At 38.4% G+C, this 15,956-nt stretch overlaps 1 protein-coding gene across 2 annotated transcripts in view; it reads left to right on the top strand.

Moving 5' to 3' along the window:
* The window catches only part of fstl5 (follistatin-like 5), a 180,294-nt gene that overhangs the window by 29,371 nt on the left and 134,967 nt on the right, over positions 1-15,956 (top strand). For both annotated transcript variants that reach the window (XM_039621131.1, XM_031757945.2), the window contains exon 3: positions 4,898-4,928. In XM_039621131.1, coding sequence (XP_039477065.1) covers positions 4,898-4,928 — 31 coding nt within the window. The remainder of the gene's footprint in view (positions 1-4,897; positions 4,929-15,956) is intronic.

Genomic DNA, 15,956 nt, shown 5'->3' with positions numbered 1-15,956 from the left:
GACAGGAAGGAAAGGGGAGAAGGAATGACGGCAGCAAAGGGCTCAGGGTGGAGAGCGACCCAAGGCACTGCAGTAAGAATTAATCTTTGTACATAGTGATCTACCTCTACCAGCACTGCCATTAATTCTGATAAAACAATATGCAAACAACACATTTCTTTGCCTTGTTGGAGACTTGTTTTTCCCCACTGTTTGGCTAAAAAAGGAGGTACACACACCATCAGCAGATTATAAATCAGTGGAAATCACTTCCTTTAAATATTAAGACCTAAGAAACTTGTATTTAATTTTTTTTAAATGCAAGTGTTTCAGTGATATCTATTTGTAATGAATATGGCCCTTTTCACTTGTAGTGTCTCTTTAATGTCTCCACTGCAACACAGTCCAGTATTTCTACTGTCCCCTTATTCTCTCTTGTACTGAAGAGAGTGTACTTTTCAGTGTAATGCAGCGCCATGTGAATAAGGCAGACATATTTTCTTTAAGTACTTTTAATCTAACCAGCAGTACATTTTGAAGCTGAATGGTGCTCTTTTCTTTATTGTATCCAGCAGTACATTATCTCTTATTGAAACTAACTGATTTAGACTTTGTCTCTTTTCGCTGGTGTGGTTTGGAACTGCAGTGACTTTAATAATTAAGGTAATGTATACCCACATGTAGCGGAAATCTGACGAGAAGCCACAGAAATGATATATGTGCTTTTCCACTCCAGTGAAATTAATGTGCCAGGCGCTGTGATTACATCGCAGAGGAATGTCATTACAGCATCTGCATACCATTACAATTCGTCTTGCGAGAGGACAGAGGTAAACTGCGCTCATCTATCTGCCTGTCAAATGAGACTGTGGAAATTTACAGCCCTTTGGTGGAAAAAAAGCCAAAAGTAAGCCCTTTTTCAAATTATGTCATTGGCCTTTTTGTTGCTTAGAGAATGTCTCAGCTCTTGTCTGGACTGCAGAGAGACTCGGGTCATGCTCTTGTCAATAAAGCTGAGCGAGCTGTGTTAACAGTTGTTTCAAAGTGAATTATTGTGGAGAAGTAATATCAAGTTCAAGAACGTGGTTGTCAGCTCAAAATAAAAATTAGTTAGCACTGTTTAAAAGCAGATGATGAAGTCAGCGAGATAAAATAACAATTTCATATTCTCTAATGTGCCTCATTTTTGGATGGAAAATAGCGAACTGTGCTGGGAAGGTTAATGCGATGTTTTTTCCTGTGCTTCGAAGGACAGCATTTGGTTAGGGTAACGTGATCGGACACAACCTTATAAGCTTTCCTCACAAAGAGTTCAGTCACCACGTGGTCATAAACAGCTGGTCACATGTTCTACTCCCGTGTAATTCCCATGGCATTGTTTCAGAAAATCACTGTGAAATCCTTTACATGGGGTCAGGTATAGGACACGGGTCCCTGCCTGTAGTTATTATAGGTTTTATTGCATACCCCTTTTAAAGTGTTGGTTGTTGCTACTCTTAAGCTCCTGATACTTTGAGATCTTTCAGCCAAGGTCTTACATGAAGAGTTTAATTGTAAGAATGATGGAGGGCTCAATGTGCAATTTGTGAAAATCACGTAGAAGTGCCAGGCTTGCTCAGCATGAGGGACTACAGCAATTTCTGTGAGTTTTTGTCGCTTTGACATCAAGCTGTTATGTCAGGACAAACAAAATGGAGGCAAGGACAACTGTGTGTGCAAAACCCCATCCATCCAGCACTGGCTTGGCCACATGGCAAATCTAGATTAACAGGGGATAAGCAGAGCGAGAGAGAGAGAGAGAGAGTGGGGGTGGCGGGCAAATTAGATTGAGATAAAGAGACGGGGAATGAGAGGAACAACAAGATTGAACAGGAAAATTCACAAGAAAGAGCTTGTTGTACAGTAGCGTCAGTTAAAGCTGCAACAGGCAACATTTGGCCTAAACGTGACTTCTGTCAGTATTATTTCCCCCTTCCTCTTCCTCCTCCTCCCTCTCCTCCTCAGCTGGTCAGTTTGAGCCCCAACCCTTGTCACTCATCTTGATGAGCTGTCTGCTTTCAAATGGCAGCCAGCCCGAAACTGAGGTAACCAGCTTTTGTATCGTCTCCGCAGGGGCCGAAAAGGCAGGGATGCTGTACGGAGCAAGTCTACTAGAACAATAACAAGGTGTTGACCTGTGGTTTTCAAAGTCTTTCTGCTACATGGTTATTTTCCCTGCTCTTTTGGTTTATTTATTATAGTTGTTACTTGTCAACATGATGAGTCTTAGCAATACAACTACTGGCCTCGCCATCCTTTGTCAGAAACGGTTTGAACACAGCTACCCACAGACAATTATAAACGGATAAACCATGAAAAGACAGCAACGGTGTTATGATGCAAAAAGGCTAAATTACACATTTGTTTTCTTGAACTTCTTGACCGTATGAAGCATTTGTTAGAAATTCAAGTATTTATTAGTCTGGGCATGCGATTGCAGATACAGATACTGTGCATAACTCTAGCAAGGTACAGGTACTGCAATATGCACATGTCTGTTTTTGTCTTGCTCATAAGGAATAGTACTGCGTACCATATTCTGGTCACTTGTCATACTGGTATGTTGCAATTTGTTGTCATATGTTTCCAGATGGAGTGTACTTGGAAGTTGGTGGTCTGGAGAAGTGAGGTTTGTGAGATCTGAAGCGGGAGAAAGAAAAGACAAGGAGGAGGTGTTGCTGCTGGAGTGAGGAGGGTTGAGAGACAGTGAGAAACACAAAAAGGGGAGAAAGAGAGATAGATGTAGGCGGTCAGCCAGCTAGCTGTGACAGGAGCAGATGAAGCACGAGTTGTACAGCTGGGTGCTTCACTGTCCCCGGAGTCTCGGGGCAGAAGAGACAGGCCTGCCAGTGGCTCAGGAGAAATCACTCTCTTCAAACAAATGAAGTGTGAACATTGTCTGCTATATGCAAATAAGGCCCATTTGATATCTTCCCTACCTGTAGTGCAATTCTAAATGTCAGCTCCTCTAGTGTGTGTGTGTGTGTGTGTGTGTGTGTGTGTGTGTCTGTTTGGTGGGAGGGGTATACAAAGAATGTCAGAGAGCCACAGGTGTTTTCTCTGATTTGTATCTGATGGTCAGCAGTGTTTCCTGAAACATCCGGAAAGATGATGAGCAGAGAGAGCTGTTACCACATCGCAATGTTTAACTTGAGCTTTAGTGATTGCTGGGTGATGTGCCTGCATATCGAAGAAACCACGTGATGGATTTCCATAAAATGTCATAGCCACATTGGGGACTGTCAGAGTTATGTATTCATCCTCAACTTTCACAAAGAGAAGGCTGACATTTGTGGTACATCTTGAAAACCATTGCATGTCATCAGGAATGCATTGATTGCGAATTCTGGAAACATACCAGGGTGTAAAATCAAACTTGGACCCACTGCTAGCGTTTTGTAGTAAACATGGTAAATAAACTGCGCAGTTAATAGTAACCACTAAACACTAAGTTAATAATTTTTGGTAATTACTGGTACAGTTACGTGTGTTATGTGTTCCTATTGATATTTATAGATGAATATTTTGTCATTATAATTAAGAGCTTAGAAAATGTAATTGTTTTTCACACTTTTTTGTATTATGTGTTTATTATTTTTTTTATAAAAATCAGTTAACCTTTTTAGATATTGTTTACAATAAATCACTATATCAATATTTATTAGATTATCAATCATGTGGATGTTCTTTTCTGTGGGGTAGGGATTTCATTAACAGCAGGGCTCAGTATGTACAGACCCAGTATAGTCTAAATAAAAATATGACAATGTCAAATGTATACACATGGTACCCAGGAAGCAAGATAAGCTGAGCTATTCCTTCAGTCAGAATTGATATTTAAAGTCACATCTCTTGGATATGCTTACCCATATATCTTTAAAACACAGTAAGTGCATAATATCCTTTATTTTAATTGACAGGTAATTAATAGTGCATTAGGAAGAAAACAGTAGGTCGATTTCTGTGCAAACTGAGAAAATGGGTAAACTGCTGTTTTCTTCATGCATTCAGGGACCACAGTTCATTATTGACTGTAGACCCGTTGCATAATGCATCTTCCTCATAACGCCACCCGGCTCGAGCTGCTAGAAAGAGAATCTGATTTTTCTGTACAAGAATGAGAAGGATGAGCTATGCAGATTTCACTGTAGAGAAATCAAATATTTATGCCTCTTTCTTTCGCATTCATGGTTTCTGGAGAGCAGTTACTTCGAATAGTAGTCCTGATAGCAGCATTTTCTACAACTATGCTCAATAAGCATGCAAATCTGTTAAAGCGCGGCTACTCAGAAGGTCCTAGTTGTTTGCTCTTCGGTATATCTGTAATATCTTTTTTCTTTTTCTTTTTTTTTTACTGCATATTTTTTTCTGTTACACTACATTTAAACATTTATTTGTCAACGTGAAGAAGCATCTGAACTACTAATTTGGTTAACTCATTCAAAACACAACAGGCATATGTACTTTATCCTCAGAATCTAAAGAAACATATCTAATGACTAAAAGCAAGAAGAAGTCAATAATATGTATTAAATAATATGTAAGTAAATAAAATCTCAGAGTTTGTTTGTCCGTTGTCTGTGTAAGTGAGTCAAATTGCCGTGTAAAGGTACACTGTTGTTTGGGTTGTTCATGCAATATTATTTGACATTCAGACATTCAGAGTTCTTGCATTCAGAATGAAGTCCTTAGGCTTTGTGTGATGATTGCATTGAGATGTGAAACACCATTTTTCAGAAGAATGTTAATATACTGAATGGACTACAGAATGTCATTCATCTAATACAAGGACATGTAACTGCACTCATTTACCTTAATGTTGGTGAGTTTTGATCTCATAGATCTTATCTCTGTTTTCTTTTTTCTTCTTTTCCAACAGGATGGCGTTCCAGAGAACCTGAGAATAAAAGGTGAGTTTCTGCCTTTGACTCCTCCTTCTTCCTCCTTCCTTCCTGTATGTCAACATGTTGTGTACAAGGGGAGGGGTTGTTGAAGCTACAGCGTAAGTGAAGCACTTTTGCTTTTTTTTTCTGACTAACTGTAGTATAAAATATTTATGTAGCCTTTTTTTTTTTTAAACTAAAAGACAAAAAAGAGCACATTTGATGAAAAACACCACAATAAGAAAGAGCATAACACTCTCTTATCTTCTCTTTCTAAAATTTTATCTCCTACACCAAACAGATTTCATGCAATGGTCACATTCTTGTACAAAGCTTGACTTTTCACTTAACAAGATATATTTAAACCCTAAATGAAAATTTTATGTAACTAAACTTGTTTTAAAATATACAGTAGCCAGCAACCATTAAATAACAAAACTATCCATCAGACACCAAACTGATAAAACTCGTCATTCTGTACACAAACAGGAAAGACAAAAATCCAAAGACAACAGCAATTAAAAAGTTCTGTTTGGATTCCTTCAAAAACTAAAGTTATCAGGTCCGTGTGCAAGAAATCTGGTTGGTATTTTTTTGCTTGAAATGCCTGTGTCTAATTGTAATAGTATGAATTGTGACTAAGCTTGTACAAATGTTGAGAAAAAAAGTAATCACCCTAAACTTTGTCAGCTGCATCAAAACATGTTTTTACGCTTTTGTTTGGAGCTTTAAAAGACATTTTGCAGACCCTCCGCCAACATGTTTTGTATCTGCTCATATTGCCTGTAGTTTTACAAAAAAAGAGTGTTTTTTTTCACTAGTATATAGAGGGTTTTTCACATTATACTATAGACATATTTCACTCATTTAACCTCCTGCAGTGCCAGAATAGAATAGCCTTTATTGTCATTGTACAGGGTACAACGAAATTGGAGTGCCACTCCTTTGGTGCAAAAATACAATAATAAATATAAATGTAAAATATAAAAGGTACAATAAAACAAACAATAGTAAGTACGATATATACAGGATAGCAGCATTAATATAATGACAGTAAGAATAGCAGCATAATAAATGACGGTGACAGTATCGTGTAGCTAAGCAGTTTCAATTGTTTTTGTGCTTATTTACTACGGTGATAGCTCTGGGAAAGAAGCTATCCCTGAATCTGTTTGTCCTGATTTTATGTGACCTGTACCGTCGGCCTGACGGTAATAGTTCAAACAGTTGATTGCTGGGGTGAGAATGGTCCTTGATGATATTGCCAGCTCTGCTGAGGTACCGAGAGTTTGCAATGACCTCCAGGCTGGGCAGAGAGCAGCCAGTGATCTTCTGGGCTGTGTTGATGACCCTCTGCAGTACTTTCCTGTCTGCAGCTGAGCACCCTGCATACCATGTTGTTATGCCTTACGTTAGGATGCTCTCTATGGTGGCTCTGTAGAATGTCACCAGCAGCCTCTCCTCCAGGTTGTTCCTCCTGAGCACTCTCAGAAAGTGGAGACGCTGCTGGGCCTTTTTTACCACCGCCGTGGTATTTGCAGTCCAGGAGAGATCATCAGAGATCTGCACGCCCAGAAACCTCATGGAGTGTACCCTCTCTACACAGTTCCCGTGAATGTACAGTGGGGCCGGGTCTGCTCTGCCCTTCCTGAAGTCGAAGATAAGTTCTTTAGTTTTCGTGGTGTTCAGTTGGAGGTTGTTAACTGAACACCAACCAGGAGAATTAGGTCTGAGGTTACCTTTTCACACTTGTAGCACATAAAGGGGATAGTCCACAAATGGATATAGTCAGGGAAGGGTTTAGGGAAGCGGTGGTGCGGTGTGGTGAGTAGTAAGTACAAGGAAGGGAATGCAGATAAACGGGTAGCTAAGACGACTGTTTGAATCAGACATGTTACATACAGCTCAGCTGAGTAATATCTATAAAAGTTCAGTGCTGCATTGCATGCTTGAAAGCAGCTTAAGTGAGCACTAAATGGTTATACCCTTCAGCGTCTATAATGGGAGGTAGTTATTGTTCTAATGTTTTCTCATACTTTACTTTCAGCTGGGTGTTTTTGTGCAATGAGATATGTTACTCTTGATATGCTCAGTCCATGAAAGTGATTGAATTATATTTCCATAACAACGAGGAGCCGTGTGAACAAGTTAAAAATGGAGCGCAGAGTTTTCAATAAGCCATTTATCTTTAACACCAAATACAGTCGTTCAGCTCTCAGCTTTAACAAAAAAATTTTGTGCTGTGAAGGTCCAGCAACCTAAAAAAAGTTGGATAACCTCAACTGTAAATGTAATTTTTAAAAATGTACTCAGGACACAGAGTCAGTATATTAAGCAGTTATTGCATCGATAATGTTCATTTGAGTTTAATGTGTGGCTCTGCACAATAGTAAGTCTTTTGGGGGTTTTTTGGAGGAGGAAACGAACAGTCTTTACAGTCTACACTACAATAGCTTTATTCATACTAGTGCTCAAGATCAATTAAAATAGCCAGTCTTTATAAAATCAAAAGTATAACATGTGTGTGCAAAATTAAGCACATCTATTTTTTAAATTTTATTATTATTGACTAAACATTAATTAATGCTTAAATCTTGAACTTTAATAAAATCTATGATTCAGAAACAACCACTGTCATATTTGGGCCAAAGCTCATTTATGGTGGACTGTGACAAAGTTGAAAACTTTTCTCTGGGCAGACAAATCGAAATTTGAAATTCTCTTTGGGAAAACATGCATGTTGCATTCTCAAGAACTTAAAAAGCCTGCATCTCTGATGGGATGGAGGTGCAACCTGTACATATTGCATTCTGTTTTTACTTACATTTTCCACCGTGTCCCAACCTTTTTGGAATTGGGTTTCTATAAAATGGTAGGAAAAAACTGTTAGTTGGAGCTGTAGTTGGCACCATTATCTCCAACCAGCTTCAACTACCTCTGTGGGTCTGGACAGTGGTGATGCATTAATGCACCATGCTCTTCTTGCTGGTTGACAGATACATCTCATCTGTCAACCTGTCACCTTTCTAATGTCTTCTCTGTCTCCTCTAAACAAGAGTCAATGTCAGGCAAAAGGTGGTCCTGCTGCCCAACATGCCTGCCACTAAGTGTTTGAAAGGGGCGCTAAATGGACGTCTCCCCATTTTTCCTTGCCGGGGAAGGTCGAAGCAGTAATTGTAGAGGGTGCATTACCATAAAGGGCGGCCCCAGCTGTCTGCTGTGATTCACTTTAATGCACCATGTTCTGTAAGCCGAGAGGGGAGCTCTCACTTTGGCCAGTTTTCAGCAAACTCATTTCCAGCCGCGATAACGAGAAGGCAAGCAAACTGTAGGGAAAATCATAAATTATTCAAGTATCACCATGTACATTGGAGCCTTCTCGTTATTGTGAAACTGAGGTCGATTTAGCATTAAAAGGCCCAGTTTTACAGGCTACGTCACAATTAACGGACTGAATAGACATCTAGCAAGTCAAAATGAGAATAAAAGTCCCCCCAACCAAATTTAGTTTATAAAGCTGTTGTGGTTTCATGTCACTTGGTCAACTTTGAGGTAACGAGTAATCACATACATTTATTAGTTTTAAGATGTAGTTACAGGGCAGACATCTGGATGGGGGGCACTTACCTAATTAATGTTTCCTTCACAAATATAACTTCATATTTCTTACTTTAATCAACAGAAGCCACACCGACTCTTCCTGTATATTAAAACAGATGAAAAAGTGTGTTTATTATTCAGCTTTACCCTCACACAAAATAAATATGCTAGAGTAAATGCCACTGTTTATCTCTGGGTTTTCTACAGATCTACAAAAACACAACAACAAAGTCTAATATTATCCACAAACGTGGTTATAACAGGAAAAATTGTGACTTTTTAATGTGTTGTACTGATTGATGTTGTTTTAATACATAAAGTCATGGTAATTCACAGTAAATCTGACAAATTGTATTGTATAGAAAATATGTTGAATATAATGTTAATCATAAGAATGAGAAAAAAAATATAGCTCCAAAAGTTGAATTTGACTTTTTTTGCAGGCTAATAAGATAAAGCTAAGTTGTAGCTTTTATCTTAAAAACAGAGCAGGGTGGTGTAGGTATACCAGTAGACACTCTAAATAGTGCAAATAGTTAAAGCACAGATCAAAGTGGTAAAAGTGTTTTCAAAATCCTGAGCAACAGTCCAAAATACAAGACTTACTGTCATGTGCGATAAAGAAATTGTCAAATACTGTCTGATGTAGATATTATTGCACTGATGAATAGCTTTTCTCCCAAGTAGTAGTTACTGATATTTTATAAAATGTCCAAAATGTATTATACATCATTGTTCAATATGAATTCTCATTTTTTTATTTTTCTATTTTTTCTATTTTTTCTATTTTGTATTTATTCTGTTTTAAAATGCAGTTTCACAAGTAGTTTTGTTGTGTGGTTTATTGAGAAATTCTCTCTCTGTCTTTTTCCACGTTCATACATACTTGAATGTGTTCTCTTGTCTGAGACTGTTATATTTTTTTACCCTGTGATATACTGGCGACCTGTCCAGCCCTGAACAAGATGAGCAGTTTGTGAAATGGATGGATGAAAATTACATTCCTGCATTTACTGTGGATGCCAAAACAAACAAAAAAAAAATCATAGATGGAATGAATGAAGCGCCTTATAAACTCTAACTGAATGTTAGCAAGGAAGAGACAAATGCCAAACGTATTCCAGGATGCTTGGTAATTGGAGTCCCAGAACGAGCACATACCACACTAAGCGAGCTTGTTATGCATACTACAGGAAGACCTTGGGCTGCTGGTGAAATGCAATTTTACAAAATAAATGGGCTGATTTAGTCATATGAAAAATCTGATTGAGCTTTTTAAGATTGTCTTCCCATTCTCATTACATGTAAAAAATGTCATTGGTAGCAGCACTATTAAGATTAATGACTTGTGCTGGTGTAGTGTATAAACAAGACACAGTAAAACAAACTTGCTGGTGTTCACAGAACCTTATTTTATTTAGCCAACCATTGATTTGTTTTCATATTAAGATGTATGTTTGTGATATTAAAAAGCTTGGTCAGAGTGAGGGGAATAATGTTTTGCATTGGGGTATTTTTTTTCTCGAGATTTGCCACCTAACAAATCCCAAAGTGTCCTTGGGAAAGTTGCTTAAACTCAAGTTGCCCCACATGGTGAACAGAGTGCTCGTCAGAATGGGAATGAAAACCTCTAAGATTAAAAGTACAGCATTACTAATAAAGGAGTTTTAAAACTAATACCAATATTTAGTGATATAAAAACCTAATATTCTGATATGTTAGCCAATTTTTTTTCTTCCCTCCCTTCTGGCACAAAAACATAAATGGATTTTCCTGAAATTGGTTATGTGTTGTTATTTATTAATTTACTTGTTTATGCTCTGCCCCGACTGTAATTCTCACTTAGTGTTTCCTGATAAGTTTAGTGTTACAACTTGTAGTTTCAAACTATGGGCGTTTCTCAATATGCGTACTTGTGCGTACTTGCGTTCTCGTGTACTCGTGATACGTCATCAGTCGGAGACCAAGTACTGTTCCAATTCGGCACGCATCAAGCCGAGAACGCGAAAAAAGTCCCGGATGTGTTCTCTCTCCGCCCGTTTTATCGAGCATGCATCGGTGTGGACTTGGTACAGCTAAATATCCCAGAATGCATTTCGTCCAAAACTCAACAGCGGACTCCTGGCACATCGTTTTCAACCCCCCCCCGCTCGCGGTCTTCTCACTACTCAGGTTAAAGAAACCCCAGCAGCTGTCTATAGTATTGAGTGTCCACTAAAATAGAAATAAAAGCGTTCTAACGTCTCACCTGCTTGTTTTTATTAAGGTATGTACACGTATGTACATGTACACTATTTTTATTATTAGAGGTTTCACTACTGAGGTTAAAAATGATATATAAGTCACTTAGATCACTTCTAAATGTTAATGTTTGGTTTATTTCAGTGTTTTATTTGTTCCTGAGTAAACCGGTTTGGCTGTGATTAAAGTTAAGCTTCATAACATGTTACTCACAGCTAAATTACGAGGGGACGGCAGTAAAAACTCCGGACCTGTGACATCATCACGTACGCAGGTGTGTTCCAATTGTACAAATCGCGTTCTCGGCGGGTACGTACTCGCCAAGAACGCGAGTACGTACTCGCGTACTTGAGAATTGAGAAACGGCCTATGTTTACTGTAGTATAGGCTGGCGAAATGGTCACAACATCAAATATTTATTACATTTTTTAGTCCTGTACAGATTCTCGATCCACGTCCTTACCCTTACCTGTGGCCATGAACTTTGGGTAGTGATTGAAGAAAGACTGTGGATACAAGCAGGAGAAGTGAACTTTCTCTGATTGGAGGCTTGTCACTTCCTTCGATTCAGTCATTCGGGAGAGCGTCAGAGTAGAGTGGAGTTGTTTCTCCATTTTGAAAGGAGCCAGCTGAGATGGTTAGGGTATCTGACAAGGATGCCTCCTGGGCACCTCCTGCGGGAGGTGTTCTGGGCATGTCATACAGGGATTAGGCCCTGGGGTAGACACAGGACACATATCACTCGACTGGCTCGGGAACATCTCTGTGTTCCCACAGGTGAGCTCGGGGAGGTGGCTGGGGAGAGGGAGGTCTAGGCTTCTCTGCTTAGGCTGTTGCCCACGCAACCTGGCCCACCAGATAAGTAGAAGAAAATGGATAGATGGATGACTGACGGATTGACACAATCAACATCCCTTAGGTATTCAGCTGTGATGGACACTCTGTTACATGTGCTCAAACACATAAAACAAAATATGGGTCAGTATTGATCTAGTTATAGCGAGCACATCCTAGTTTTAGAACTTGTATTCTCATTTGGCACCACAGCCTTGTTCTGTGAGGAAAGCTTTGGAGTTCAGCTGAATCAAACCCAGGCCCACCGGTTAATTATAAATGCATTTTAAAGCAACTATGAATATCTGTGAATGTATATCATGAATATCTCTCCGGTGCTTTTCTGTTATTCACATTAATTTTACACGAGTAGTCACCAGAGTCCAATATAAACAACCACACTTTTGTGCTTTACTTTGTATAGTTATTACTAGTTACTTGATGTATATAAACAAAAAAAAAACAATAAAAAAACAATCATGTAATACCATTGAAATTTAGCAGATGAGTCAAATCTTATACCTGCAGAAAATGCGTTGATGTATGTATTTTTGTTGAGTGAACAGGTGAAGTGCTGACGTGCGAATTTGGCTGCTGATGAAAGATTTCCTTACAGACGTGGACTATTCCTATTAGTATGTTACAGCCTTTCAGGTTTGAACTCTGCACAAGAGCAAACATCTTGTTTTGTTTCCTGGCACAAATGTTTATGTTCTTCTAATCTATGTCGTCTCGCGTAATTTATTCATTTGTATGCATGGCAACTGCCTACTGCTTACTCCTACCAAACCCGAGCCCATAGCAGTACATTTGAATAATTCAAAAGCTGCAAACAGCAAGCTCTAAATTGTATATTAATTCTAAAATTACACACCACCCCCTGGGACTGGGTTACACTTTTAATAACTCGTCACAGCTGTACTGAGGAGAGGTGAATGCTGCGTTCCTCTGCACCTTTCTCAGACAGAATTATTGGAAGACTCCCTGTTGTTCCATCTAGCGTCACTGTTTTGCCACAATTTAATTTGTAATGGCTTTCATACAGTAAGTCTTAATCAAGTTATTGTAGATTCATGAAGTGCTGTCTTTTTCTGGGCAGGGAAGGAAACAGTTTTAAAGAGATGCTATGGGACTGCACTACACCATCTGCTTATGAGCACCCCAGTCAGTCTTAGATGAGTGGCTGGGTTTAAAAAAACAGAAAAAAGGCCCTATAGGATTTGCCTTTTGAATCCCCACAGGACCTTGTGGCTAGCTTTACAGGCCACTTATGCTCCTTGACCCACTAAGCCATTAGAGGACACTTGTGTCTGCCCTAAATACTGTATGGTACAACTCTTTCACCTTCTCAGGGGAAAAAGCCAGCTGTACCTTGCTTGGTCACGTTGCACTTCAGAAAGCGTTAGACTGTGTTTGCAGTGGAAATCTTCATGCTCTGTTTTAAATTGATGCCCATGCTTTTTTTTGTTTCTTTTACTGGATGACGGTCCAGATCCTTCAATATAGCCCATAGACTGTCTGATAGCAATATGACCTTAATGGCACACACTCACCAAAAAATTGCATGATATCACACGTGGAGATCTTTTATTCACTTCTCTTTTTAGGCTCATCATCCTACAATAAAAAACAACTTGTAGTTTAACTTCTACTTTAAGCGTGTCTGAAATGGAAAACCATAAGCCATGTACAATATCTTGTTATAGAACCAGTGACGTAGCTAATGATCCTGTGTTTATAGTGTTAACAAGCTGAGGCCTGATATCCTCACATTTATCTATACATTTACACTGAATTTATATGAATTATAGTACTACAGCAGCCAAGGGATAAAAACATGAAACATGAATAAGGAATCCTTTTTAAAATTTGTATAACACAAAGCCAAACACTGCGGTTCGTGTATGCCGCCTAAGTCATTTCCTGTAGAGTCCCAGCTGTTTCTGATCGTTACAACAAATTTTCCCTGTCATGGCAACGACTGCATTAAAAATAAATAAAATAATAAATGGCTGCTTTCAGTGCCAGGTGGATGCCAACAATTGCACTCCTAGTTATTTGTACGACTTTACCTCTGCCAATTTAAGTCACTAATTTGGACCTCTTGGCCTTTTTGAAGATTTTAATGCAGTTAACTGACAAATATAATGGATTGCTGTTTGGCTAAATGTACTAACAGCCTGGCCATGAAGTCTGTGCTTAAGATTTGGCGACTGAAACTTTTGTTTTATTAATATAACTTTGTGTCTTTGTGATGCTACCTTACTTAGCTTTCTAGTGTTGTTAGCTGATAATTTTATCCTCACTCTGGCTTCAGAAAATCGTGACGGAAATGGCAAAAATACTAAAATCAAGGCTTCAAATACAAGTTTCCAAACAATGGGTAATATCATAATGGGTATGTTGTTCTGTTGTATATAGCCTGTATTAACTACTCCGAGGAACAGTGTTTATAGCAGCTGAGCAACAATTATCCCTGTCCTTCTAATCTTTAGTAACACCACCTCTGGCATTACGTGTGATACAAAATAACTGTAATATGGTCATTTGAAGGCTTATCACTGTACAGTTGTTTCTATTAAGCAGGACTTTGTAAAGACTATGTAAAGTTATGGTGGCATTTGACTTGTTTATCCTATTATAAACCAGTCAAAGTATTTTGTATGCTGCAGAGTGCTTAACATCAGATGGGGTCATTGTTTTGTTTGATTGGCCAGGGCTGCTGAAGTTATATTGAATGATTTTTCTGGGCATGTCTGGCCTCCTGTGCCTCCTTGGGGTCAGGACTCCTGCTATCCCAGCGTAGACATGTCAGTGAAATGAATGGGGAAGCTGCGTTTTTTTGTCACAGTAATTTTGCTGATCTGACCCTTGACAACGAAGGAAAGGCTAAAAAGCATCAAACAAGCTATAGCACAAGCATTTTGAGGGTGGGCTTACCAACACTGTTAAACCAACACACACACAATCCAAGATATAAAAAACGCAGTAAAGCAAATTTAATAATTTAACAACATTGTTTTGTTTCATTTGATAAATTGGATTTTTGTGGGCAAAAGCAACAACACTAAAATTGACCATTTTAGACCTACATGTAAAAAAACAAAAAACAAAATAAAAAACAAACCAAAAAAACCCCAAACAACAAACTGGTGAAAAAATAACAAACCACAGCATTCAAAATGTCATTCAAAAGTTTAATGGACTCTTAATTTAAAACTGCTTATTTGAAAATAATATAATGGGATGCAATAGGTACAGACATCCACATTAGTAAGAAGTCATAAACTCAGTTTGCTTGCTAGTACTTGTTTACTTTTTGTGTTAACATACTACTATTCTAATATCTTCAGAGAGCAGTCTCACTTTGTTCCCTGCCAGGGACAAATGAACAAACTAGAAACTACAGTGTGTTTACTCAGCTTACACTACTGCAACCTGTAGACCGTGATACAGTCTTGGCAACAGAGTTCAGATTAGTATCAGTTTTTTCCCTCTTCTTTCAGTCCAGCCCTTTGGTAAATTGCATTTAACTTTAAATTAGTGCTACTTTATGTTTGTATCTTCTTTAATTCATATTATTTATCCTTAAATGCTGCACACTCAGAATAAACAATCTAGTAAAAGTTGAGGTTTCTTAAAGTTTCTTAATTGTTTTGTGTCGGGTTTTTTTTTCTGTGAAAGTGCATTTGTGTTGTGCTGCACATATCAAATTGTTTAGCATACTGGAACATCTTAAATGGAACAAATCCATTACTGGTGCGATATGAGAAAGGTCGATTTTGTCATGGGGAGAAAAAACATATCCGAAATTAGCTTGATTTTAAAATAGCTTTCTATAGCACCCTGGTATTTCATCCTACATGCTTGTTAATTGCGCTCACCTGGCGTTGCAGGTGTAAGTTAGTTCCTAATTAGATGACTAAGATGTAAACCAGCAGGACTCAGCATAGTGTGAACCACTCAAATGTTTCCTGCTGAGGTACAGACGTCTAATGAGCTACTACCCAGCAAAACACATTGACTGTTCTAGGCCATAAGAATAGCATTTATGAGCCATATCCTTGTATACTGTTATGGCATGTAATTTATTTTCTGGTCTTTGAATTGCTTAATGAACTTTCAAAGAACGTTAAACTGCTTATTTGAAAATAATAACAGACACAGGGTATAAAAAAAAAAAAAGAGTGATGGGTGTCATGGTGATCATCAGTGCTGCTGCCAAAGGAAGCATAACGTGCTGCACACTTAGCAAGATCAACAATATTACCATCAAAAGTCATCTTGAGTGTATAAATGACTCCCTGGATGTTGATACCCATAATTTTTGGCAAACCATATCCTGAATATGTAGAATTAAATGGAGTGAGACGAATCTAA

The sequence above is a fragment of the Oreochromis aureus genome, linkage group 2, assembly GCF_013358895.1.
Source record: "Oreochromis aureus strain Israel breed Guangdong linkage group 2, ZZ_aureus, whole genome shotgun sequence".
In the NCBI taxonomy this organism is placed as follows: Eukaryota; Metazoa; Chordata; class Actinopteri; order Cichliformes; family Cichlidae; genus Oreochromis; species Oreochromis aureus.
This window is presented reverse-complemented; position numbering and strand designations above follow the sequence as displayed.